Genomic DNA, 25,838 nt, shown 5'->3' on the forward strand with positions numbered 1-25,838 from the left:
AAGTGGAAGAAAGGAAAGGTACAGAAAATCTCAAAGAAGAAAAATCATTCACAATTCGGTTATCTATGGATACACATGTTGAGCTGTATTTTTCTAATTCTTTTTCAGAATTCACCCTCTTTATCTGACTATCCATCTATCAACCTAGCTAGAACTTTTATAATTCCTTTTCGAAATACTTGGCTGTGCTGGGTCTTCATCGCTTCACACTCTTTGAGTGTGGGGGCGTCTCAGTGCCATGCCTTGTTGCAGAGCTCAGTTCTAGGTGCAAGGGCTTCAGTACCTGTTGCCTACAGGCTTATGTGCTCCACGGCATGTGGGATCTTCCCAGACTAGGGATTGAAACCGTGTCCCCTGCATTAGAAGGTGGATTCTTAACCATTGGACCACAAGGGAAGCCCTAGCTAGAAATTTTTAAACACAAACTTTCCCTAGCGTTATAAAACAACATAAATATTTCTCTGAGCATTAAACAGTCTTTCATATTTTTTGTATGTACAGTCAAGTAATTTCATTGTAAGAATGAAAAATACGTTATTTATCCAATCTCATAATATTGAAACCTTGGGTTATTTCCGATTTTTACTCTTATAAACAACGTGAGCATTATTACAAATTGTTGCGTACCTCCATGCTCATTTTCCTTAGGATAAATTCTGAGTAATGGAAATGGGAAGTCAGAACTGTGCCTTTATTTTCTTTATTTTATATTTCCCGAGCCATTTAAACATTTTTATTCGCCTTAATTTTTTAAATTAATTCTTACTTGCGTATAGTTACCATGAGAACTGTGCTGCTAAAGTGTTGCTAGGAGCTGCTGAGCTGCCCTTCAGATAGTGCTGATTGTTACAGTCAGTGGGCGCCACGCACCGCCTGTTCTGCCCCTCACTCTGCTCCTGCCTCCCTCCAGCTGAGGTTTTCTCACAGATGCTGGGCCCATGGTCTCCACAGTCCAGGACAGGGTTGTGGATGGGTATAGCTCTTGAAGACCACCCTCCCCATGAGCATAAACTCCCTTCTCAACACGGTCCTCCAGGTGTTGTCCCCCCTGGCCAGGAATCTCTTCCACCGGGCCATCTCAGAGAGCGGCGTGGCCCTCACTTCAGCCCTGGTCAAGAGGGACTCGAAGGCTGCAGCTGAGGTAGGTCTCACACCGGACTGCCCGCACACCACGCGCTGCTCTCCCGGATTGTCAGGGCCCTTCCTTAGAGTTCAGTCTGGCTCACATCCCCAGAAAATCATAGAAGTGAGAAATGGCTGAAGGGGAAGGGCAAGAACACACCTCAGCCCACCTCCTAGCTCTACCACTGAGCAAACTGGGGCAGAGAGCTGAAGTCCAAGAGCCTCGCCAAGGCCAGAGAGTGATGAGGGCAGAGCTGGACTCAGGCTCATGACTCTGGTCTGCCAGCCCCGTGCACTTTCCACTGAATACATGTCCCAAAGTGTGCCAGGTGGAGTGCTGCCCTGAATGTGTGCCATTGTGTATTATCTCGCTTAAGGTCTAAGATCAAGTGAACTCATTTACACTATGGTGGCCTGGAGTGGTTTCTCCCTGGGGACTTTGTGACGAGGTGGGTGCCTGAGAATTCTTCATGGCTTCATTGATTCATGCAACAGATAGTTTGGGGATAACCTGATACCTAGATTCTATTCTCAAGGAGGAGAGAGATTACAGATTACATAATTTTACCAGTTACAAAATGTCAGTTGTACCTAGAACAATAAGGGAAGGTACCCGAGGTCATAACAGAATCCAAAAGGAGCACTTCGTCCACGGTACAGGGGAGGTTATCAGGAAAGTCTTCCTGGAAAAAAAAAGAAAAATATGATCAACGAGTTGAGATGAGAAAGATCAGCAGTAAATTACTTGGCAAGCAAGGAATATCCAGGAAACAGGAACAGTCTGTGCAAATGTCCTGTGGCAGGGGCAAATGTCCGAGAGAGTGAGGAAGGCTCATGTGGGCAGAGCAGAAATTTCAGAGGAAACCTGGAGAGAGCTGAGCATGGGACCATGGCAGGGCCATACTACATAGGACCTGGTGACGACTGTGGCTTTATTTGATGAGCGTTAGGAAGACTAGGAAGGGTGAGCAACACAGAGGCTCTGCTGAGGAGTGTGCCTTGGAATCAGCTACAGAGCGTTTTGATCAGGCTGCAAGAGCTGATTTGGAGAGCGCTGGGGGTAGCACTGACTGAAGGGACTGGTAGAGAGAAAAGGGAGAGAAGGGGCTCCATGAATTTTTAGAATTTTTGAGAATGTTTTCAGAATTTGGGGATATTGACAGCCGGTGCCCATTAATCAAGCTTAAGTCCAAAAGGGGGAGCTCATTTAAAGGAAAGAAAGGTCTCAGAGATGGGACTGGATTTTGCTATCAAACAGGACAAGAAATCAAAGAATGGAGAATCTGAGACTCTTATTTTGCACTCTCGCTGTTTCTCTCTCCTCTACTTCTTCCTGTGCCTTTTAATTTTTCCACCAAATACATACTGAGCACTGATGTATGTCAGACACTGGACCAGGCTCTGGGCAGCCCGTGCACACTCTGCAGGGCCCCGCCATCGTGGCGCCTGACTTCTCTTCTGCATCTTCCCCTCTGGCTTCACTTTGCAACTGACTGGCCTGAGGCCAAACGACTATTAATTGGATGAGTCAAGATTTGAAATTAGAAAGTGGGATTCTGGATTCCAGGCTCTCAAGCACCCTCTCTGTGCTGCCTCTCTTTAGATGTTCAGCTTTGAGATCATTCTGTCCACTTTAACAGAGATAAAGCAGCGAGGCTGTGGAGTATAACCGGCATGCCTGGGACCCAGGACCTACTGGTCTGGGGTGTTTACTGCTATCACAGGCTGCCTACAGCAAGGGAGGCTGGGACAGAAGACCTCGGTACTGATGGAGGGAGAGGCCTGGCTCTTGAATTCTGCTGTCATCTGTGATCTCTACAGCGAATTGCTGCCTTTGCTGGGTGCAAGACCATCACCTCGGCTGTCCTTGTTCACTGCCTGCGCCAGAAGACGGAGGATGAGCTCTTGGAGGTAACACAGAAGATGGTAAGTTCATCCACTCTCTTGGAAAAACAAGCCCCCCACCCTGGGAAAAGGGCCCCAGGCTTCATCATTTCAGCTTCAGTCCTCTTGCCCTGGAAAAACTACCTGGGACAGTTTCTCAGCTCCCAGGAGTAGTGTCAGCCTCTGGATCTCAAAGCGAATGTTTCCTTCTTTCTTTTTTTTTTTTTATGAATATCTCAGATGTTACCAAAGACAATAAATAACAAAATGAACAACTGAACAGTGACCCCTCATATTTATCAAAACTTACCTTTTCCAATCTTGTTTTCTGATATATTTTTAAGAAATTAAACATTATGTATGCTCAGAGATAGTTACCACCTTGAATTTTAGGAATGGGGTTATGTAGAACAAATAGTTTCAGAAAGCTTGCCACACCTTGTCTCAAAACCACCTCAGTTATGACCCCATGGTGGCCCAGTTTCCTAGGTTTCCTGCATGTCTGCCTCGATCATCATTCTGTCATAGCTGTTTATCTGCCCATTCATCCATCCACCTGTTCATCCATCCATCAGCTCGTTCATCACCTTATTGTACATCTGTCCATCTATCGATGAATTAGAATCCATCAGTATCTTTTCATCAGTCCAATATCAACTCATCTGTAACATTCATTCATCTGCTACCAGTCATCTATATATCTATTTTATCACCCACCTCTGTAAAATCAGTGAACCATCCATCAGCTAATCCGCTGGGTAATCCATCTGCCCAGTAATCCCCCCAGTTCATCCATACTCTACATAGTGATCAGTTTCATCAGCCCATGCATCCATTTATCCATCCACCCATCCATCCATCCATCCATCCACCTCTGCTAGGTGTACGGGTGGAGGTAACAGAGTGGGTGATGCAGACATAATTGGATATAGTCCCTGTTTACAAGGAACTATTCAAGGAGAAAGACGCGCATAGACTTATGTGGAGTAAGTGTGGTGGGAGTACAGAGGGGGGAAGCAGGGCCCTTCATAGAGAAGGTGACATTCGGGGTTGATGGCTATGGTGGTGGGTCATCACAGGAAGTTGCAGCCTGACAGATACCCAGAGAACACATTTAGAGCCAGTGGGAACTGTTGGAGTAGCCTGAGAACCTGGACTCTCTGTCTGGACCCTAGAATCCTGAGGCTACTCCTGGACTCCCAGGGGCTATATTCCAGCACTGTACTCTGCTCTATTTCCATGGTTTAAGTCCAAAGTAGCCTTGAATCTTGGTTTCCCAGACTCAAATAGGGTGACCACTATGCTCAAAGATAAACACAACTGTTTTCTGGTTGTATAAATTTCTTTCTAAAACTCCATGTGGCACAAGAGATCCACTTATTTAGGGGGAGATTGAGTGACTTTGGGAAAACCCAGAGAACCTAAGAGTCCATGTTATTCTTCTAAGATCTTCTGAGATCATGTGAAAGTGTTTCCAGGATTATCTTCTCTCCCCATTACACACACACACACACACACACACACACACACACACACACACACACACCTGGATTGTAGGCCTACAACACATAATGGAGGGACCCTTAATGGGATTTCCCCTTACAAGGTCAGGCTTGTTAGCTTCAGCCTCACAATAGAACTAGTACAGTCTTGGCAGACTCACAACAAAGAGAAGTGTGGGCTGGGCTGAATTTCAGTCAGCTTGTATGAGTCAGGATTTTCTAAAGCAAGATAAGAAAACTCATCTCAAAGTGCCTTGAGAAAGGAATATGTTGGGACAGAATCTTCAGGTAACTCACTGACAAACCTAGGATTGGATGGCTTCAGGCATGGCTGGGTCTGGACGCACATGTGATGTGATTAAGAAACTGTCCTTATCCCTCAGCTTTTACCTTTTGGTGTTGGCATCACTCTCAGACAGATTTGTCCCCTGGGGAGGTTAAAGACAGCAACACTACTCTAGTCTTACATATTATCTCTTTAGAAACCCTATTTCCCAACAATTGCAGCAAAAATTTGGGTAAACTCTATTGAACTGACATGGGCACATGTCCTCTGCTGCAGTAGTCCCTGTATTCAGGGATTTGGTGCACCTGAGGTCACATACAGATGCCTGCAATATGGAGTGAGAGTGGGGAAGAGGGGGTCCCCCAAAGGAAAATCGGGGTGTTGTTGCCTGGAGGAAGAAGAAGGGGAAATGGGTGGAGGGCAGGGCAGGCACCAGCAGCAGTGCCCTGCCGCGCCCCCTCGCCCACCCCACACTGCTCCCTGTGCTGGTGCCCGGGGGAGGGTGTCCTGCCCACTTCCTCTCAGCCCAGCCAGCGTGGCGCCAGGAGGGAGCCCTTGGTACCTTTTGGCACAACTCACAGAGGTCAGCTTTCCTCCCAGGAAGCCTCCTCACCACAACCTCTGTCTTTGTCTTCACAGAACTTTTTCAAACTTGATTTATATGGAGACCCTAGAGAGGTAAGGACGTTGGTTTTTGATTACACATTTTAAGTCTTAATACCAAAGCTTCAGTTAATGATTAGAGAAGAATGAAAGAATTCTTCATGTGGAATCTTAGTAAATCCTAGTGTTTATAGTCCTGACACTGAGAGAGGGGCTATGACGTCCTGGGTCTCACAGCTAGGGCGACCATATCATGGGACCAGAACCTGTTCCCCGACCCCCAGGCCACTGCTCCCCATCATCAACTCTCTGTCCCTGTCGCCAGCCAGCCCCTAGTCTTGTATACATTCCTAAAAACGCCCTGTTGGGAGAAGGTGGACGAGAAACGTCCACTGTGGGGACTGGAGATGACGGGTGAAGGGCTCTTCAGAAGCCTTCAGGAGGGGCCCGGATCGTCTCCTGGGGGCTGCAGGGCTGACTGGCTGTGCAAGTCGCACTGTCTCCAGATCTGTGGGGAAAGGAGCCATGAGTCTCAGTCCTCAGGACACCACCCCCCACCCAGTCTCAGGCAACTCCAACAGCAGCCTCTTCAGGCTAAGAAAACATTGAGCCCTTGTTGACTGGTGTTTCATTATCAATAAATATTACATATAACTAACTATCTGTAAGAAATGTTTATTACATAAAGTATCTTTAAACAGAAACATTTACAGAGCAAGGTTGAAATAATGTGACCAAAGGCTCTCAGGAACCTGATTCCTTATTTTGCCGGCGCAGCGGCTCAGCATTCGCTGTATCAGAGTCCTGGTGACTTTACAGAACTTAAATATCACGAATAATGAGAATGTTACCAAGTCAAGAGGGGTTCCTGCTGCTGGCCAATTATGACCTTTAATCAGAATGCTCACAATCTGGGGAGATGGTGGGCTCAGTGTCCTCCCCAAAACCACCAAGTTTCTCTTTGGCCATGAAACCTTTTAAGGAACAACTGAGAAGTCACCTCAGTTCATCCCTGGAACGAGGGGTCCAGAGTGGTCGCCATCTGTTCACCTGCAGGCTGGTGTGCAGGTGGTAGACTCCTCCTGGTCTTCCTCTAGGTGTTATCTTGCTCTTATATTTGGGAGATTCCAGATGCGTCAGCTAGGGAAGAGATCCGATCATCTGTGAATTTCTTATTCTTCATTTCTGCTTCTTTGATCTGTGGGGAGAACGAACAAGCTGGGCAGGGCATTGGGTGATTAAAAGATTTGAAAGGTGTGCTTGGGCTGAGGATGAGTAGAGCACTGGGGGGCCTGGTTCAAAGGTTAGTTATCTTATAGCTTTTCAAAAGTGACCCCAAAATGGGGGGCTTCCGTGTGAGGCTGGTTTCCTGTGAGAGGAGCTTACAAGAACTGACTGCAGATGGAGAGTTGCATAGGGACATATTAATGTATGCTTTTCAAATAAAATACACATTGTATTATGTATTTTTATACCAATTTGAGTGAATTTTGCCCCCATCACCTGACTGTTGCTGTCTCCTGGTCACAGTTCTGCCCTCTGGGGTCCACGACTTAGCCCTGAGCGTGTGGCCACCAGCCAGGAGCACATGCAGGTTGTGAGCTCCGGCAGGTGGCGACGGGGATGCGGGTGTGAGCTGGAAGGGGAGGCCCAGACAATACTCTGCCCTCTTCCCCAGACCCATCCTTTCCTGCCCACCGTGGTTGATGGAGTGGTGCTGCCAAAGTTGCCAGAAGAGGTGCTGGCTGAAAAGAACTTCAACACCGTTCCCTACATCATCGGAGTCAACAAGCAGGAGTTTGGCTGGCTTCTGCCATTGGTGAGAAAGCGCAGGCCTCATAGACTTGTCTCCCCTGCCATCATATCACCCCTCCCATCTGCGGCCATATCCCCCCTCATATCTCTGGTCACAGAACGCTTTTTTCTGCAGACCCCTCTCTGGGACCAGGGCAGCTGTCCCCTTCATACAAAAGTTGACATTTCCACGGAAACCATCTCCAATGGTCCATACTGTCACCTGGGAGACGTAGCCCTGGGGACCCGCATCCCCACACACTCTGTGATTGTCCTCCCATCCATGAATCCTGAAATGTCGGTTCCAGGAGGGCTGGTAGAGATCATCACTGGGCAGATGACAAACGCAAGGCCTGGACAGGGCAAGGGGCTCGGGAGTTCTGGAGAGCGAGGCCTGGGGCCTGCAGCCGCTCCCCTCAGGCTTGCTGCTTCCGTGCTTTCTCCACAAATCCGCGCCACTCCTGCACCCAGGCTCTCAGTCATCTCACGGAAAGAGTCAAAGGAGCCTGCATCTTCCTGGGTCAAAACTGACTTCAAAAGTTAGGAAGTACTTTCCCTTCTGACAGAGATAAACAAAGCAGGACACTAGGTGACTAGTAACAGATTTGATTCAGTTACACCCCTATTCTAGGGAAAAGATCCATCATGAACTGAACCCAATCCATGAAATGAAAGCCTGGAGCTTATTTAAGGAGTGGATGGGAGTGGGGTGGGTTGGGGTGGAGTGGGGTGGGTTGGGGTGGAGTGGGGTGGGTTGGGGTGGAGTGGGGTGGATCGTCCATGTGACTGGACCACCTGGATTTGTTAGCTGGCATTTATCTAGAGAAGAAACAAACTTCTGTCTTTATGACAGGAGGCAGTGGTGTAAGTAGAATCAAGGCCCCCACTGAAGTTAGGCTTTATCATCTCACAGGGACTGGAGGAAAGAGCAAGAATTATCCCCTGGATGTTTGTTTTCCATAGAGATGGCTCTCAGGTCCTTGAGCAAACAGTTTGGGGTGGAAGAGTTATATCTAAAGGGGCAAAGATAAGATTTAAAATTACAAGGTTTCTAAAGTAACTGCTCAAGATGGGTTTCATGGACCTACCTGCCCATCACCAGGTGTTGGCTGAAACAAACAGTAAAATCTCCTGGCAGCCCAGAGCTCTTTAAGGGGGCCTGCGGTCATCCTGGGGACATGGCCTTAAGCTTCCTGCAGCTGTCCTGAAGTCTGGTCAAGCCTCTTAGGACAGAGTTTTGATGGAGTCGTTATGTGCAGAGTTCTGTGATTCTTCAGCATGATTTCAGAGGTTTCACGGAAGGACCAAAATCTTAATGGCAGTATTTGGGGCTTTCTTAGTTATCTGACACGGCGGGGTATTAGTGGGGCTGTGTCCTCTGCCCCAGAGCCTTCCACTTCAACACTAGGCTGGCTGAAACCTTCCCTTTCCGCCTTGATAACCACTGTGGGGGCTCTAAGCCTAACTCTGTGTGTGTGTGTGTGTGTGTGTGTGTGGTGTGTGTCTGTGTGTGTCTCTGTGTGTGTGTGTGTGTCTGTGTGTCTCTGTGTGTGTCTGTGTGTGTGTATACATATGTATGTATGTATATCCTTCCCTGGTGGCTCAGTAGTAAAGAATCTGTCTGCCAGATGAGATGTGGGTTTGATCCCTGGGTCAGAAAGATTCCCCTGGAATAGGAAATGGCAACCCACCCCAGTATTCTGGAAAATCACATGGACACAGGAGACTGGAAGGTCCACGGGGTCACAAAGAGTCAGACGTGGCTTAGAGACTGAGCATGCACACGTGTATCTGCTTGTGTGTGTGTGAACACACACGGAGCCAGGACAGCTTCTGTTAACAATCACAGTATTCTCTCTGCACTCCTTGATCTCTGGATATGAAAGTCCATTTGATGCATTGATTTTACCCGGCTCATCAAAGGCCCAGGCCCACCAAGCCAGGACGGTGGCCCTCAGCCCGCATGAGTTTGTTCTCTTGGTCACTTTGGTTTTTCCTGCCATTGCCTATGATTTCACAATCGCTTAACCTCTGTTTCAACAGCTCGTGAGATATCCACTCTCTGAAGACAAGCTGGACCAGAAGACGGCCACATCACTCGTGTGGCAGTACTACCCCATCCTGGTAAGAGGCCAGGAGTCACAGGAACTCAGGGATGTGAAGTTACGGCATGGCTTCTAAAGTGAAAATGAAGTTGTTCACCTTTGCAGTGATTGCTTATTGCAATAGCGCTTTTCAGGTGGCGGAGGACTGATTAAAAGCGGTTATCTCATGCCATTTTAGGGAGATGACTTAAGTTTACTTTGTGATTGTCAGAGGGTTTTACAAAAAATAACAACATTTTGTACTCATGTGTATGAAAAGCTACAGTTGGTTTCCATGGCTTCAGTGGTTTTGTCTGCACAGATAATTGATAAGTCTGGCCTCCATTTTGTATTTAATTTTAACAGTGGTCACTTTCACTCGATCTGTTTCAGAGCATTCCTGAGCAACTGGCTCCAGTGGCCACGGACAAGTATTTAGGAGGGACAGATGACCCTGTCAAAAAGAAAGGCCTGTTCCTGGACTTGATAGGAGATGTGATGTTTGGTGTTCCATCTGTGAATGTGGCCCGTCGCCACAGAGGTGAGTCCCGCTCACTGAGCAGGAGGAGGTCCCCACCACGCCACCATCGCTGACTCCTGCCCGGACCTCAGCACAAGCACACGGATGGGAACTGCTGAGGGTCATCCAAAACTGACTGCATCCAGGGCACGGTCCTATTTTGGTTTCCACCAGGAGCAGACTCTGAGAAAGGATCTAACTGCAGGCAGTGTATCTGGGAGTGACCCCAGGTAACCCTGGTAGAGGAGTGGAGAATTGACAGGGATGGAGAAGGAAGTCAGTCTACCCTGTGCTGCCAAGCGAGTGTCCGCCATGGACACCTGGAGCTGGGGAACCAGCAGAAGACGCGGCTCAGGGTTTTCCCCAGTCAGCGGCAAGAGAGCTGGGCTCTTTATCCTCCAAATTCCGTGAGTCACTGGTTGAAGGCTGTTCCCAAGGGCAGTTAATTCCCTGGTGCTTTGCCCATCTGCACACATGGGCAGAGTGGTCTCTGGCTACCAAAGACCTCAGGCAAAGAGCTGCAGATATGGGAGGCAGACCTGAGGCCAGTGTGCCGGGATGCAGAGAGCGTGGGGAAGCATCGACAGCCTCTGCCCAGGGGCCCCTCCCCTGAATTACAGTAGTCTGTGGGGCCACAGGGCACATACTGGAGGTTTTGTCTTAGACGCCTTCCAAGGTCAGAGCTAGCTGCCAACTAGTTTGTTAGCCAGTGGAGCCGGGGATGGCGTGAGGCCAAGCACAGGATCAGGAGTGTTGTCTGAGGGACTTCACTGATGATCTGTGGTTAAGACTCTGCTTCCGAAGTAGAGGGCAGGGGTTGAGCTTTGATCACGGAACTTATATCCCGCATGCTGCGGGCTGCAGCCATAAAAAAGGAGTGTTGTCTGGGACCAAGAAAGTCAAGGGCCTGAGCACCGGACAAGTAGGAGCAGGTGGTCTGGTAAATGTCAGTGTCTGTGGCCAAGTTAAGTTTATACCAGTGTGTGCTGTGTCTACCATAGGACCTTCCAATGCTGACCCGAGTCTGTGTGTGGGGTGTGAGGTCAGGGATGGATGAGCCTACCTGGAGAAAAGGTGTTCCTTTTCGGTACCTTTTGAGTTCCTCTCAGGACCCTTCCTTTCCTGGAGCCCTCACTCACCTAGTCCTCAAGCCAGGAGATGGCACTTTGGTCCAGACCTCTCCGCATAACCGTGCTAGGAGGGTTTAAATTTGGAGACTTTATCAGCAAATAAAATGTAGCTACAGCTGACATATTCTATCCCCAAGCATTCAGTAATTTGGAGGTGCTAGCTACCACTGCCTCCTTCCTAAGGTCCTGATGACCAGCCAGGGGCTTCCCGGAGTCAAATCCTTCATGTACTTGGTCTTGCCTCTTGCCGTGTGTCGGATTTGTAGTATCGCGTCTGCATCCATGCCGCTCCCAGCCATGTTAGGCTTGAGCTTTCTTTTATCTGACTTCTCATGACTTTGTTTCTTTTTCTTTTTTTTTACACTTTTCATTTTATATTATAGTGTACCCAGTTACCCATCCTGTGATTGTTTCAGATGGACAGCAGGGAGACTCAGTCATATATGTACATGACATCTCATGACTTTGAATTCAGGGCCTTATTGCCAGCACTTCTTGGAGTTTATCAGGAAGTGATAAACCACCTTCTACTTCTCTTGTAGCTCCTAAGTGTTATTATTGAAATCTCTGTCCTACGTTTCTGTGAAGATTATGTTGTGATTCTGGGAATTAGAAAAAAAAAATAAATCTCAATAGTTTAAGGTGAAACAGTGAAAAAAAAACAAACCACAATAAGAGGAAGGGAAAGAAGATTATCGTAATTGTAGTTCTCTCAATTCTCGTTTTGATTAAAAAACGTGTTACTCTAAAAGAAAAAAAGCATTTTCTGAATATGAATTCATCTGACCATTGTAGAAATTTCTGAAAATAAGGGAACATATGCAGATGCAACTATACATCACTCATAATTCCTTCACCTAAAGTATCAGCTATACATTTTGACATATTTTCTTTTATGAATCTTTCCATATCTTATGTATAATTTTAAAATTAATTATTATGTTGTTCACGGAACACTGTATTGTAGTCATTTCCTCACTGTCAGTACTGTTTCATGAAAAATCTCAATTATTTCATGGCATGAAGGATTACATTTCCTTTAGTGTCCCTGTCCTAGTGGATATTTAGCCAGGCTGCTCATTTTAATGCTACACACAGCATCATACTCAGCCTCATGTGCACATATCTTTAGCCAAGTCTCAATCATTTTCTTGGGGTTGTATTTAGAAGTAAAACTTAATCTGGGCTGTTGGAGCATTTTAATGTTCTTGATACATTTTGTGAAATTGCTTTCCAGTGTGTGGGAGTGCAAATTTCTTAATTATCTCACTTGGGATAGTCAGATGAAAAGAATAAAAACAATGCTGCCAATTTTATATCAGTCCTCCCTCACCAAAAAAAGGAGAGCATCACTTTGTTTCAGTTTACATATTTTATATGACTAGCTTCCTCCCACCTCCTACTTCTCTTGTAGCTCCTAAGTGTTATTATTGAAATCTCTGTCCTACATTTCTGTGAAGATTACGTTGTGATTCTGGGAATTTAAAAAAAAATAAATCTCAATAGTTTAAGGTGAAACAGTGAAAAAACACAAACAATAGGAGGAAGGGAAAGGAGGTTATCATGATTGAGTTCTGTCACTCACACTAGGCCTTTCTTGTGTGGCTGGGCTCTGAGTTTCTTTCTCTTTTCTGCCCACAATATGCAGCATACCCGATCCTGGTTCCCTGAGCAGGGATTGAACCCGCGCCCCCTGCAGGCGACGTGCAGAGTATTAACCACTGGAACACCAGGGATGTCCCCTGATTCTAACACTTCAGAGCGGCAGAAGCAAGAGTAAACACTGTCGATACAACAATTTCTGCTTGACCCTGAAGCACCTGTTTAGCACGTGGATTATGGAACCATGGGAGGATTGTTTCTTCCAAACAACACCTCTTGCTAAACTAAGGGTGACATGATGGGGTGGAAAAAGGAGGCAACTAAAGTATTCTACATCCTCCTGTCAGGGTGGTGTATATCGTTACACCATGGAGTGGACAAATATTTAATAATATGAAGAAATTATTATAGTCATTACAAAACTACGTATCCAATACTACCCTTATTTTTTATACATCAGTGCTAAAATGTTAGCAGAGGTTTCTCTGAGCGGTACGATCATAAGTGGTCGTTTTGTTCATTCTCCTTTTTCTGCATTTTCCAAATGTGAGAGTGTCAAAAAGCAGGGAGAAGTTATGATATTCCGCACCAGTCTGCCTTAGGGCCTGACCCTTCCCCATTACAGTCACTGGCTGTGGCATAACGATCAGTGCAAAGCACAGAGCTCCCCAGGTGAGGGCCCACGAGTTAGCCCTGAAGGAGCAAGATGGGCATCTCTGCTGAAGCATCAGCAGAATAAGTAACACCTTCTTGGGGCTTCGAGAGGGAGTGGATAGAGGGGAGAGGGGAGGTGAGGAGAGAGGCCAGGAGAGAGGGACTGTCCCCTTCCTCAGCCTTTTTGCCATTTCAGCACACTCCCTGGGCCATGCAGGAAGCAAGACTTGTGAGAGGACGGACAAAAAGGAAATGCTGGATTGAGGTTTCCTGGGACACAGACAGTAAATTGTCCTCTTCTGCATAAGTTTGTGTTTCAGTATCTGCACTTTCAGGCTAGCAACTTGAATTTCCTTGAATTTGCTCCACTCTTAGTAGGTGAGAAAAACACTGGAAACACTCAAAAACAGGCAGAATCAAAGGCACCTGTTGTGCTGCCCGTATTCTCCACAGGAATGATAAGTAACCCGCTCTCAAAGAAATGTGGGCTTCCCAGGTGGCACTAGGGGAAAAGAATCAAGAGACCTACAGGTGCTTGTTCGATCCCTGGGTTGGGAAGATCCCCTGGAGAAGGGCATGGCAACCCACTCCAGTATTATTGCCTAGAAAATCCCATGGACAGAGAAGCCTGGCGAGCTATAGTCCATAGAGTGGCAAAGACTCAGACAAGCCTGAAACACCTTAGCACACACATATCGGTGAAATGCAGTGGTGTTTCTGTGTACATACACTGTATATCTAGATGTTCTAGTGTGTCAATGCATGGGTAGGCAAAGACGTTTACATGTATTGACCCAATGCCTCTATAATGATAGTTATTTTGAATCAATTTCCTCAGAGTTTCAACATTTATTCATCATTCGATAAACACCTGGCTCCATCTAGTTCTACCTCCACCACTAATACACCCTTAAGTCAGAGAATTTTCCCCAAACTCTTTCTCTACTGTGCTAATAACCAGGGGTTTCCTGCAGGGACACACAGCGTCTGGTACGCAGTTGGTTCTCACAGTGGGCAGCTGCTAATACTATTGTTGCTGTTCACTCAGGACCAGGTGTGCCCCCAATCTCCTGATTGCTCATGCCCTCTCGAGACCTCGATACCATGCAGGTATGCGTCTGCTGAAATGAACTGTGTATGAATCCATGTCTTACAGATGCTGGAGCCCCAACCTACATGTATGAGTTTCATTATCGCCCAAGTTTCTTAGCAGAGCTGAAACCAAAGACGGTGATAGGAGACCACGGGGATGAGCTCTTCTCTGTCTTTGGGGCTCCATTTCTGAAAGGTGATGGCCCTTTGATGACTATAAGCTTGGAGTTAGAAGATCGGGGTTCAAGTTTTGATTTGGTGACCTTGGACAGTTCCTCCTTCTCTCCAGGTCTTACTTTCACCAAAACAGCGTTGAAGGACAAAGAATCCCAACCTTTTTTTTGGCTCTAATGTACATGATGGAGAATGACTATCCTTGTGCCTTCACCCATGGTCACTCTAAGAATCCAATCCTGGGCATCAGCAAGTCAAGCTTAAAGTGTGCTTGAATAACCCCAGGTCTTCTTAAATGCTGGGTCACCCACAGGGCCGTGCTCAGGGCTAGAAGGCCACCACTCACTCCACACTCATTAGAGCATGTGAGAATGTGAGTGAGAGTAAGGTTAGAACTGCCTTTAACCTTGAACAAGGACTAATGTGTGTGTGTATGTATATCCAACCATCCATCTAAACCCATATCTTTTTAAATTAAACATATTTAAATTATAATATTTAAAGGAATACCACTCACAAGTATCCTTAAGTCTTTAATGTCTTCACCATCAGCAGTTATAGACAGCTTGTGTGTGACACACCCCAGGGCTGTGCCTCTGGACACTGCCTGATGGATGACTATTTGGGGATCTTGCAGCTTGGTTATTTTTCAGATTCTGTAAAAACGTGTATGGATGAAGGAAACTGAGAAAAGACCCAAAGGAGAGCATCCTGGGAGGTGGGGTTGGTCTAGCAGACACCCATGTGCAATGAGTCCAGGGTCAAGCTTAAAGAGCGCTTAAATAACCCAAGGTCTTTTTTAAATGCAGGTTTTGACTCAGTAGGTCTGGAGTTAGGGCCCCTTTTCTAAATTTCTAACAAGATCTCAAGGGCTGCTGTTGCCCACGAACCACACTTTGAATATCAATGCCTTTGTCTCCTCCTCACAGATGGTGCCTCAGAAGAGGAAATCAATCTCAGTAAGATGGTGATGAAATTCTGGGCCAACTTTGCTCGGAATGGGTGAGCTGCTGGCAGACATGGAGTGAGGTTGGGAAGGAACAGGGCGTGTCTGTTGGGTGGGGGAGCTTCCAACATGTGATGGTCAAATGCCCGGTCCTGTGACCTCTGAGATGAGAGCTCACTGATGGACTGGCTGCCCAGGACATGGTCAGCCTCCTGTCTCTGGAGGCATATGAACCTTTGGCAGAAATGAAGCCACGAGGTCCCTGACCAACTCAGAGGGTTGTTGGGACCACACTGTTGCTTAGGTGAATTTCTATTTGATTCTGTTTCAGGAACCCCAATGGGGAGGGGCTTCCCCATTGGCCGGTATATGATCATAAAGAAGGGTACATTCAGATTGGCGTCAACACTCGGGCAGCCGAGAAGCTGAAAGACAAGGAAGTGGCTTTCTGGAATGAGCTACTGTCCGGGGAGGTGGCAAAGAAGGCACTACACTTAAAACATGTTGAGCTGTGAACAGGAGGCTCAACTGGGCCCCCAGATGGAGGCTTCTCTAGAAGCGTTTATGTGCCAAAGAGGCGTCTTATTGTGGAGGCTGAGAAATTATCCAGTGGGAGTGACAGAGGTCCGGGAGGGGGAGTTTCTGTTTCTGTGGCCTCAATTTGGAAATAAATGTTCTTTTGGAGACCAAGTCAATGTCTTTGTCTTGCGCTGAAATAAAGTCATCCTCCTCAGTGAGAGAAGGATGAAGACAGTGGGCACCATCGGCAGGAAGGAGCTCTGGCCGTTCTGGCTTGACCTCTGGACTTGCAGGGTGGAGCAGGCTGGGCCCTGGGAGGTGCTGAGGGGCTGCTGCATTGCTCCATGCCTCTGGGCCATCCACAACTCCAATGAGAGGATGTGGGGGACCAGAGTGCTGTGTCCCCCTCCTCCATGCAGAGCTGCCTGTAGAGATGGAGGCGACACAGACTGAGGATGTCCTGGAGTGGGAAAGAGGGGGACGGGGCATGGCGACATGTGGCATGGCTGCCTGGCCCTCACTGGCCCTCCCACAGGTCTACACTGCTTTCTTCAACTTACGTGTTATCCTTCCAGACTCCTCCCTGGGGCCATCTCTTCCAGCAACTCATATGAACCCTCTCTGCGGCCTGGACCACATCAGGGCCAAGCAGTGACCACTTTGGAGTGAGTCCCTGAAGTGTCACCTGAAAACGGTCTCTCAGAATGCCTGGGGTGACTTCTGGCTTCTCCCGGGATGTAGAAATCTCTAAGAAATGCCACTCCCACCTTAATACACAAAAATTATATTATCCTTAAAGTCATGACCTTTTCCAACTGTTTCAGAGCGGCTGCAAGGCAAAAAATCATCCTGAAGTCTCAGGGAAGATGGGCTCTGCGGAGGAGAGACGGGACGCAAATGCTGGCTGACTGCCAACAGGTGGCAGATGGAGTCACTACCGTGTGAGTAGAACGAGTCTAAAGTGTGAATCAACTGCTACAGGCCGACGGTGGCGAGTATGGGAGTATACAGTCCTCAGGAGCACGGGCCCATAGGGGAGTTCACACTCATTGCAGGCCCTTCTCCCTGGACCCCGAAAAAGGACCCATGAGAAATGCTGGTAACAGGTAGTACTTGTTATTATTCTTAGGTCACTAAGTCGTGTCCGACTCTTCTCAACTTCATGGACTGTAAACGGTCAGGCTTCTCTGTCCATGGGATTCTCCAGGCAAGACTACTGGAGTGGGTTGCCATTTCATTCTCCAGGGGAGCTTCCCAACCCAGGGATTGAACACACGTCTCCTGCATTGACAGGCAGGTTCTTTACCACTCAGCCACTGCAGAATCCCTTTCTCTTGGATTGAACATCAAATAGCAATTCCCTCCAGCAGACACCAGGAGGCAGAACACCTGGAATCGATTGCATTCACTTAGCACACCCTGCTCCTTAGCAAACACCACCAGGCTCTCCTACTGCTGAATAAACAACAGCAAGCAGAGGAAAACATGAAATCCTTCCTTTGGAACCAAGTCTCAGGTTCACTCACCCTTCCCTGACAATGGCTAGAAAACTCCCTTCAGATTCAAGTCAGTGTGTGGATTTCCTCTACCTTTGAGGGAAGGGCAGCTTTCAGCCTGACCTAGGGAGAAATTTGCAAAGATTCAGAGTCAGGCCACTGCAAGGACCTGTCAGGGGTCCTGTCAGCAGTACTGGGAAAGCCAAAACCAATGTTCCCAGTGAGGAGGAGGGGAGGAGAGCCCCACCAGGCACGTGTGGGCCACACAATGGGGCTTTGGTGAAGGGTATCCAGAACAGCTGCACACCTTCAGTGAATATACGTGCAGCTTATAAACATTTATAATGCTAGTAATTTGTTCTTCACATATTTAGGTGAATGTATCTGTTGAAGGGAAAATGGGTTTGATATATTTTGTTTCAAAAAAATTTTTAGAAATCATTTTATTGACCAAAGTATAAAATTGAGGTGTAAAAAAAAAATAGATTCCCCCCCCGCCCCATGGTGTTTAAGAAGCCAGCCCTGTGTAGATGTCAAGCAAAAGGTGTACTAGATTTCATCCCCTCCAAGTAGTTTTCCAGGCTTTCACCAAAACTGAGTTTGCAGGGATTCCCAGAGAAGGAAAATGAGGAATGGAAAATGTTCTCTGCAAACCATACCCTTAACACCAATAGAGTGAATCCTGCCATTGTCTGATGCCCTGATCGTCTGGACGATGCTTTCATTTTGAGCTGAGAAGCTGAAGATATGAGAGGTGACCACAATGGCCACCGCAGCCAACAGCAGGGCCCTCCCCCTCCTCCTGGGTCAGGACCAGCCCAAGGAGAGCTCCCCTCCATTCAGGCAGATGGAGAAGCCCAAGCTCCCCTCTTTGGGTCCCAGGAAAGAAGATCCCCTTCCCAGGGAAGATCCGAGGCCCCAGACCCAGCCCAGGTTGACCGGGGCTTGGGCCAAGTCTATGTCCTAAACGCCAAGAGGCACCATGTCCCCTCCGGCCATCAAAGCCTCGTAGTTCCAAGCCTTTCACGTGGAGCTGAGTCCTGCTCTTGCTGTCCCCTGAACCCCTGGGTGAGGTGAAGAAGGGCAGTGTGGTGCCTCCGTGCCCTCAGATTTAGAATAGATGCCAAGGGCGCCTGAAATACTCTCAGGAACCCGGCTGGGAAGACATTCCTAGACCAGTAAGTGACAGCGGTCCCCTTGTGATCAAACTCCACACACTCCCTTCTGCAACCCTCGGGACTCACCGTCCAGTTACTGAGAAGCAGGCATCAGTAGGGCTCAAATCCAGGGGTCCCTCACCAGTGGGGCAGGAGCACTTGCGGTCCATCAGGAGGAAAGGCGAGGTCCAAGGTCCAAAGCGGTGGTGAAGCAGACCCACTGGTCGGGTGGGAGGCCTTGGAGCCCAGTCCTGTCCCGCCTTCGGAGGGGAGGGGCCCGCGCGCAGAGGCCCCGCCCCCTGCGCCCGCCCCGCCCGCGGCGCCCGGGCAGAGCGCGCGGCTCCCCTTGGGTGCCGGCTGGAGCCCAGGGCCCTGTGCCCAGCGGTAAGCGGGGTCCCATTCGCCCCGGCCGCCCGTCCCCGTGTTCGCCACGGGAGCAGCCACCTGTTTCGGCGCTTCTAGGAACAGGGCTCCTGTGTCCTCGCGGCTTCCCCGCCACAGATCCCCGCGCCGCCGGCCTCGGGTCGCCCTTGCCTGGAGCCAGTGAGCCACCCCCGCCTCCCGCTGGCTGGTGTCCCGCTTGGCAGAGGCCGGGGAGTGGTGCCCCAGACCCAAGGTGGAGGTGACCCTCGCCACCATTTCCCCTTCCCCGGGGTCCCCGGGCATGGCCTGCCTCGGGCCCCACCACGGTCTCTTGGCTGCAGTTTCCCTGTAACGTCTCCTGTAACAGCCCCGCGACCCACAGTTCCTTAGGCCTCTGGTCCTCACTTCCGTTTTCCTTTCTTGAAGGGACAATGGCGCCTTTCTCCAGGCGCCGCTTTGCCTTTCTAGCGGCTTCCCTCAACTGTAACGGGGCCTCTGCACTCCAGGATGGAGGTTCCCTAATCATAGGATGTCCCCTGCACGCCCGCCCCCCGGAGATAGGCAGACCTGGCATTCAGTAGGAAAGACCAGTGGGTATCACCCTGTCAGTATTGCTGACAATTTCCTGGTAATTACACACCTTGGAGACTGTGCCAAGCCTTGTTAATTACTTTTGCTCTTTGAATTCTCACAGCAACCCTGAGGGAAATACTAGTTACAACTGCCATTCTCAAAGGCAAAACTGCACACTCTACAAGGAGGCTACTCAGGCAGGCTCACAGTGATGGGGAGTTATTCCCTTCTGGTTCGGTGTCACTTCCCAATTGAAAGAGAAAGTCAGTGAGAAAGCCTCCCTTTGAGCCAGAACTGTGTTCAGCACTTCTCACTGCGAAAGGCTCAATCCTGGGAGTGATACATGAGAAAGGAAAGGAAGGTATATATGATTTTCCCAGTGTGTGGGAAAGTATATATGATTTTCTGGCTATGGCCTTACTCTCCTTTTCAGTAGTGGTCATTTTTCATATAATGAAATTTTCATTTAACTCTATTTTATATGATATACCCAAGAAAATATGAATCATTGAAAAGAAAATGGTAAGGAAACCCTGAGGCAGGTGACAGCAGAAAGGGCAGGCTCCTTCTGTATCTGTTAGGAGGACCCAGACTGCCTTGTTCATGGCCTTCTATCTCTAGGGTCAATACCTCTTTTGCTGAATGGAGGGTAACCCTCTCAGGGGAACTGGTCACATGCTCCCAGGGTTGATGAGGACGACACAGAACCCAGAGCTAAGCCTCCTGTCCTTGCTTGATTCTCTGGAAGGAGAAAAATGGTTCTTATACTACTACTAATCATAATAAATAAATAGCTGATATTATAGATACTCACTAAGTGCCAACCATATTTTGACAGTCTACCTATGTATTACATTCTTTCATCCTGAGAGCCAGACACTATTACTTTGCCCTTTAGAGCAGAGGAGACTGAGGCCCAGAGCAGTTACATGACACTAAGTGACTCAGGTTGGACTGACCCTCTTGCAGGCTGACTGCAGCCTCCTCTCCTCCCCCTGCACCAGGCACCATGCCATCCCAGGACAGGTGAGGACACTGAGCACCTGGGGGGAAGCCCTGAGGTGGCAGGCAGAACCCTCTACATACTCGGTGAGCTCTCTGGCTTCATCCTCCCATCTCTCCAGCCAGGAGCACAACTGGACCGTCTCTGAGCACCGTTGCAGCTCTGAATTAGGAGAGGCAGGGTCAGCATCCAGTGGCATCATCATCAACATAGCATGGCCAGGAGGTGAGACAGTAGTTTAGGTTCAGTCTTCTGACTGTGGACTGTGTGACCTTAGGCAAGTTCTCTTACCTCTTTGTAACTAGCAGTCAGTCCAGACCTTGCAGGTTCACTGAGTTTGCTCAAATGGTGGTGCAGTGACTGTGGGGCTTACTGCAGGACATGCAAAGGCCCTGTGGGCACTGGATAAGCAAGGTTCCTATCCGCCCGTGGCCTCACCCTGAGCATGGTTGCAAACCAATGAGGCTTTCTCCAGGCACTTATTGGGAACTGGATGAATGTCAGTGTGGAAATAGAGATCATAATGGACACCATTCGTGAAACCTGTGCTTGGAACCAAGCCACTGTCTCACTTATTCCCCCACATTGAAATAGCATCTTTTAAACTGATTATTCATTTACATTTGTCTGTGCTGGGTCTTCCTTGCTGTGCTTGGGCTTTCTCTAGTTGCAGTCGTGGACTTCTTATTGCAGTGGCTCCTCGTTGGGGAGCACAGGCTCTAGCGCGCAGGCTCGTCAGTTGTGGCACACAGCTAGTCAGGAGGCTTAGATGCTCCGTGGCATGTGGGATCTTTCCGGATCAATGATCCAACCTGTGTCTTCTGGATTGGCAGGTGGATTCTTTACCCCTGAACCACCAGGGAAGTCCTTTTATCTTTTTTATAGGAAGGAGGAAATGGAATCCCACAGTATCAATAACTTGCCTCTGTCAGGAAGTGGCAAAGTGGCTGTTAGCAAGGATGCCTGACCACCCCCATACCCATGCACTCAGCACAGGCTGGCTCTTCAACTGGGCACATGTAGGCAATCTACATCCTGAGTTCTGAATCACAAGACTCCCCTTTCTCTTGAACATCAAATAGTAATTCCCTCCAGCGACCGCCAGGGGGTGGGACACCTGGAATGGATTACCATTCACTCAGCACACGGGAGCCTGGCAGGCTAGTCCATCGGATGGCAGAGTCGGACAGGATTGAAGCGACTTAGCACGCACGCATGGCAGCACACACTGCTCCCTGATAAACACCATGGGGCCCTTCAAACTGCAGAATAGCCATCACATGCCGAGGAAGACATGAAGTCCTCTATCTGGTACCAAGTATCAGGTAAACTTGCTTTTGCTGGGAAAAAGATGGGAAATTCCCTCTAAATTTAAGTTAGTTTGTGGGATTCCAGAAGCAAAGGGCTAAATTTCAAGGAAGGATGGATTTCAGCCTGACTTAGGGAGGAATTTTCAAAGATTCAGAGCCAGGTCAGCACAGGCAGCTCTCAGGAAAAACAGCTGTCTTGTCACTGGAACTGGCCAAGCCAAGACTGATAATCCCTCTGGGGATGCCAAGCCCAGCATCTCAGGTGTGTTTGCTCACACAGTGGGGCATTTGTAAAGTGTTTCTAGGGCTCATGAACATCTTCAATAACATATAAAAATCACAAACTTTTAAAAGTTATCATCTTCATATATTAATGTTGCTTATTATGTGTTGAATCCAAAGTAGGTTTTACATACTGTAGATTTTAACAATTTTTTAGTAATTCATTTTTATTTTTCAAAATAAAAGTGTGGTAGAAAATAAAAACAGGTCGTTTTATTGTTTTAGAAGCAAGCTAAAACATGGAAATCAAACAAGAGGAGCATTAAATAGCATTCCCTGTGAGTACTTTTGAAGATTCACATCACCGAGGACTGAGGTTGTCACAAATCCCCACAGAATTTAATAAAAACTGAAGTTTCTGAGCCATCAATTCTCACAATGAGAACAGAGGGGAACCAGTATCTGCCCGATGTCATTGTGTCATATGGACAACGTTTTCCTTTTGAACTGAGAAACCGAAGCTCTGAGAGGTAGCCTGGCCTGCTAAGACCCTCAGGGGGCTAATATTTGGTCCGGAGCCCAGATCTCTGCACTTCTGGTCCATTCCCCACCCCCAACCCCAGTCCTCGTAGGCATAAAGTCTCTTTGTCCAAGATAAACAAAGGAAGACAGAGCCAGAATAAAGTCAACAACTTTACTAGAAATCACATGTCTCATAGAAAAAGGAAATTTAGCACCAGCTCAGGTTGTATGAAAAAACATAAATTTGTCATGGTTGCTCTGTTGACAACTAGGGCAGGCTCTCCCCGACATCAGGCGCAGCAGCTGCACTTGTCCGAGGCCCCTTTGCAGACACAGCCCTGGGCACACTTGGCACAGCCCACAGGGCAGCAAGAGCAGCAGCCTGGGGAAGAAAGGAGAGAGTGAAAGTCAGAAATAATATTACACGAAAACACCCTTCCCAACAGCAGACCTGCCACAGGCTCTTCCTCCAGGCCTAGAGGACTCTGACTTCAGGATAGAGAGCTGTCTTAAGAAATTTGCTCTGTGACAAAAGGAAAAGGTTGCTCGCCCCATGTGAGTACAGAATAGTCAGAGGTCCTTGGAGAGACAGTGACAGGGCCTTGGGACCAAGGGAAGGCCACCCCCAGAAGCATCCAATGAAGTGAGAAAGTCTTCAGGGTCAGAGAGGAGGCAGACTAGTTACAGAGCTGGTCCCAGGAAGACCAGGAATGCTCTGGGCTGCATCTGCAGCAAAGGACATGGTTCAGAGAAGCTATACATAGTCACCAAGTTCGTATGAAGTACTCAGGACTCCGGAGGGTTCACAAAGTGGCATCAGAGAAAGGAGATTCTAGTCCCCGATCCATTCTTGACACTATTATGTGACTTCTATGGGCTCGGTTTACCAGTTTACCTTTCGAGAATGAGAGGTTGGTTGGGACTGAACAATCCCTATGGCTTGTATGGGTCTCAATCTGTTTCAGTGCTGGGGGTGGGGGTGGGCACAGGATATGTAGGGAAGTGTGGTCAGTGTCCTGCTCCTGCCTGCTGAGCTCTGGGTCCCTCCTCAGCCCAGACCCCAAGTTCCCAGAGGGGGGCCCGCACTCACTCTTCTTGCAGGAGGGGCATCTGCAGGCCTTGCAGGTGCAGGAGCCAGCGCAGCTGCAGGAGCCGCCTGCCAGGAAGGGAAAGGCCAGCGGTGAGCAGGGGGGAGGAGGAGCCATGCAGCCGTCAGCAGGGCCCTCCCCATCTTCCTGAGTCAGGACCAGCGCTGGAGCTGCCAGTCCACTCAGGCGGATAGAGAAGCCCCAGCTCCTCTCTTCTGGTCCCAGGAAAGTAGGTCCCCTCCTGATTTACTCCCCAGGGAAGGCCCAGGCTCTAGACCCAGGCCAGGGTGACGGGGGTGGGGGCCAGGTCTATGTCCTGGAGCCCAAGAGGCATCATGTCCCCACCTCCCATCAAGGCCCAGCAGCTCCAAGGCCTCCTCGCAGCGCTGGGTCCCGGTCGAGCTGTCCCCTGACCAGGTGGGTGAGGACAAGGATGAGCTGGAACCTCAGTACATTCAATTCAACAAGAAGCGGGGATTTCCCCAGTGGTTAAGCCTCCCTGCTGTCCCTACAGGGAGGCACGGGTACCATCCCTGGTCGGGGAACTAAGATCCAGCACACCATGCAAGACGACAAACTAAAAACCAAACAACAAAAAAAGGCAGCGGGGTGGCAAAGGGAGATAAACGGTCTCATAATCCTGACTAGGAAAAACCATTGGTTCGATGACAGGAGTCCCCTTGAGCACAAACTCCACATCCTCCCTTCTCTAGCTGCCGGGACCTTCTGTCCTACGCTTGGAAGCGAGCATCCTAGGGCTCAACGCCAGGGGACCCTTACCAGTGGGGCAGGAGCAGTTCGGGTCCATTTGGAGGAAAAGCGAGGTCCGAGGTCCAGAACAAGTGGCAAGCAGATCCACTGGTCCGGTGGGAGGCGTGTTGGAGCCCAGGAGCCGAGCGCTATTATACCCACAGGAGGCGGGCCGGGCGCAGAGGGTCTGCCCCCGCCTGCACCCGAGCTGCCCGCTGCACCCGGGTCGGGCGGTGAGCACCACGCGCGGCCGAGCGCAAGATTCCTGGAACGCGGCTGGGCTCCGTGCGCACCGAAACGCCTCCGTCCCCCTACTCGCCCCCAACGCGGAGGGACTTTGTCCCGAATGACAAGTAGCGCTCCAGGATTCCTGCCCGCCCCTTCCCAGCTTTCCACAATGTGGGCAGTCATCGGTGTTTACGGGAACCCAGTCCCTGAGTCCTCGCAGTCTTCCCTGCCCCCGCAACTCTTGTCTTTGCTTTCACCCTTTCCCAGAGCTCATGCGCAATCCGAGCCTCGTGCTCACATCCCAGGCTTGGATGGAGCCCCTGTGTCGTGTGCAGAGACCCGTGATGGATGTGAGCTTCACCACCTATCCCCCGAACCCCGCTTCCCTAATATTTCCTCCCACAGCCCCCACCCTGGACTTTGAACAGAGTCTCTAGTTTCTCCTGTAACAGCCCAGCAGCGAACTCAGCCTTCTGTCGCCCAGCCTTCCTTACATTCTCCACGACTGAATAGATGAATGGGCCAGGGAATCCACTGCCTAGCCAGTCCACCCGGCTCCAGGATGGAGGTTCCCTAGTCATAGGATGCCCCCTAGGAAAAGCATCCTTGTAAGTGATGGGCAGAGCTGGCATCCAATAACGAAGTAAGACAGTGGGTATTTCCCTTTGAATAGTCCTGAGAATTACATACCAGGGAGTCTGTGCCAAGCCTTGTTTCATCACTTTTCCTCTTTGAATTCTAACAGCTCAAGGGAAATACTACTTGGGAGCCTGTTTCCCAAAGGCAAAAAGTACATCCAGTACAAGGATGCTACTAACCCAAGGTCACAGTGCTGGGATGTGCCCCAAATGCTATTCCTGTCTCTTCTTAAGGAAAAGAGGCAGCGATGAAGCTTCCCTGTGGCCCAGAGCTATGTGTTCAGCACTTCTCTACTGCCTTAGCTCAAGCATGGGTGCCGAAGTGGCATGAAAGGAATGCATATATGTCTTAGTGGCTACCATCAGTGTCTAGAAGTAAATTGATCTTCATATTCATAGCCTTAAAAAGTTTGCTTTTCATGTAAACAAATTTATATGTATATAAAACGTTAAGTAAAATCTTGGTTCAGGTAACAGCAATGGCAGAATCCTTCAGTATTTTGTTAGGAGAACTCGGATTGTCTTGCTGATGGCTTAATATCCCTAGCACCAGCCCTTTTTTGTTGGGAGAGGGGC

General features: G+C 48.9%; 2 protein-coding genes and 1 long non-coding RNA gene across 4 annotated transcripts in view; 1 reads left to right on the top strand and 2 right to left on the bottom strand.

Annotated features, from left to right (window-relative positions):
- The window catches only part of LOC101116756 (liver carboxylesterase-like), a 29,820-nt gene extending 13,737 nt beyond the window's left edge, over window positions 1-16,083 (top strand). The window contains exons 6-14 of the mRNA XM_004014994.6: window positions 1,037-1,141; window positions 2,944-3,048; window positions 5,434-5,472; window positions 7,076-7,216; window positions 9,235-9,315; window positions 9,669-9,816; window positions 14,338-14,469; window positions 15,377-15,449; window positions 15,725-16,083. Coding sequence (XP_004015043.3) covers window positions 1,037-1,141; window positions 2,944-3,048; window positions 5,434-5,472; window positions 7,076-7,216; window positions 9,235-9,315; window positions 9,669-9,816; window positions 14,338-14,469; window positions 15,377-15,449; window positions 15,725-15,908 — 1,008 coding nt within the window. The 3' untranslated portion in view covers window positions 15,909-16,083. The remainder of the gene's footprint in view (window positions 1-1,036; window positions 1,142-2,943; window positions 3,049-5,433; window positions 5,473-7,075; window positions 7,217-9,234; window positions 9,316-9,668; window positions 9,817-14,337; window positions 14,470-15,376; window positions 15,450-15,724) is intronic.
- LOC121816484 (uncharacterized) lies at window positions 685-18,802 on the bottom strand. Of its 2 annotated transcripts, XR_009596292.1 has the most exons (3): window positions 18,653-18,802; window positions 6,398-6,595; window positions 685-5,905 (listed from the first exon to the last, which is right to left on the bottom strand). It is a non-coding gene; the product is annotated as an uncharacterized LOC121816484 (long non-coding RNA). The 2 variants fall into 2 exon arrangements; XR_006056102.1 differs by lacking the exon at window positions 685-5,905 and having other exon boundaries at window positions 6,057-6,595.
- Window positions 18,803-22,716: 3,914 nt separating this feature from the next.
- Window positions 22,717-24,523, bottom strand: LOC101117184 (metallothionein-1A). The gene is made up of 3 exons (XM_004014996.4): window positions 24,427-24,523; window positions 23,649-23,714; window positions 22,717-22,940 (listed from the first exon to the last, which is right to left on the bottom strand). The coding sequence occupies exons 1-3, from the start codon at window positions 24,452-24,454 to the stop codon at window positions 22,849-22,851; spliced, it is 186 nt and encodes a 61-aa protein (XP_004015045.1). The 5' UTR covers window positions 24,455-24,523; the 3' UTR covers window positions 22,717-22,848.
- Window positions 24,524-25,838: the final 1,315 nt, after the last annotated feature.

This window comes from Ovis aries, chromosome 14 (assembly GCF_016772045.2).
Source record: "Ovis aries strain OAR_USU_Benz2616 breed Rambouillet chromosome 14, ARS-UI_Ramb_v3.0, whole genome shotgun sequence".
Lineage (NCBI taxonomy): Eukaryota > Metazoa > Chordata > Mammalia > Artiodactyla > Bovidae > Ovis > Ovis aries.

Coding starts and splice junctions, on each gene's coding strand:
- LOC101117184 (XM_004014996.4), bottom strand. CDS start 24,454: ATGGACCCGAACTGCTCCTGCCCCACTG. Junction 23,715..24,426: donor GAACTGCTCCTGCCCCACTG/GTAAGGGTCCCC, acceptor CCTTCCTGGCAG/GCGGCTCCTGCAGCTGCGCT. Junction 22,941..23,648: donor ATGCCCCTCCTGCAAGAAGA/GTGAGTGCGGGC, acceptor TTTCTTCCCCAG/GCTGCTGCTCTTGCTGCCCT.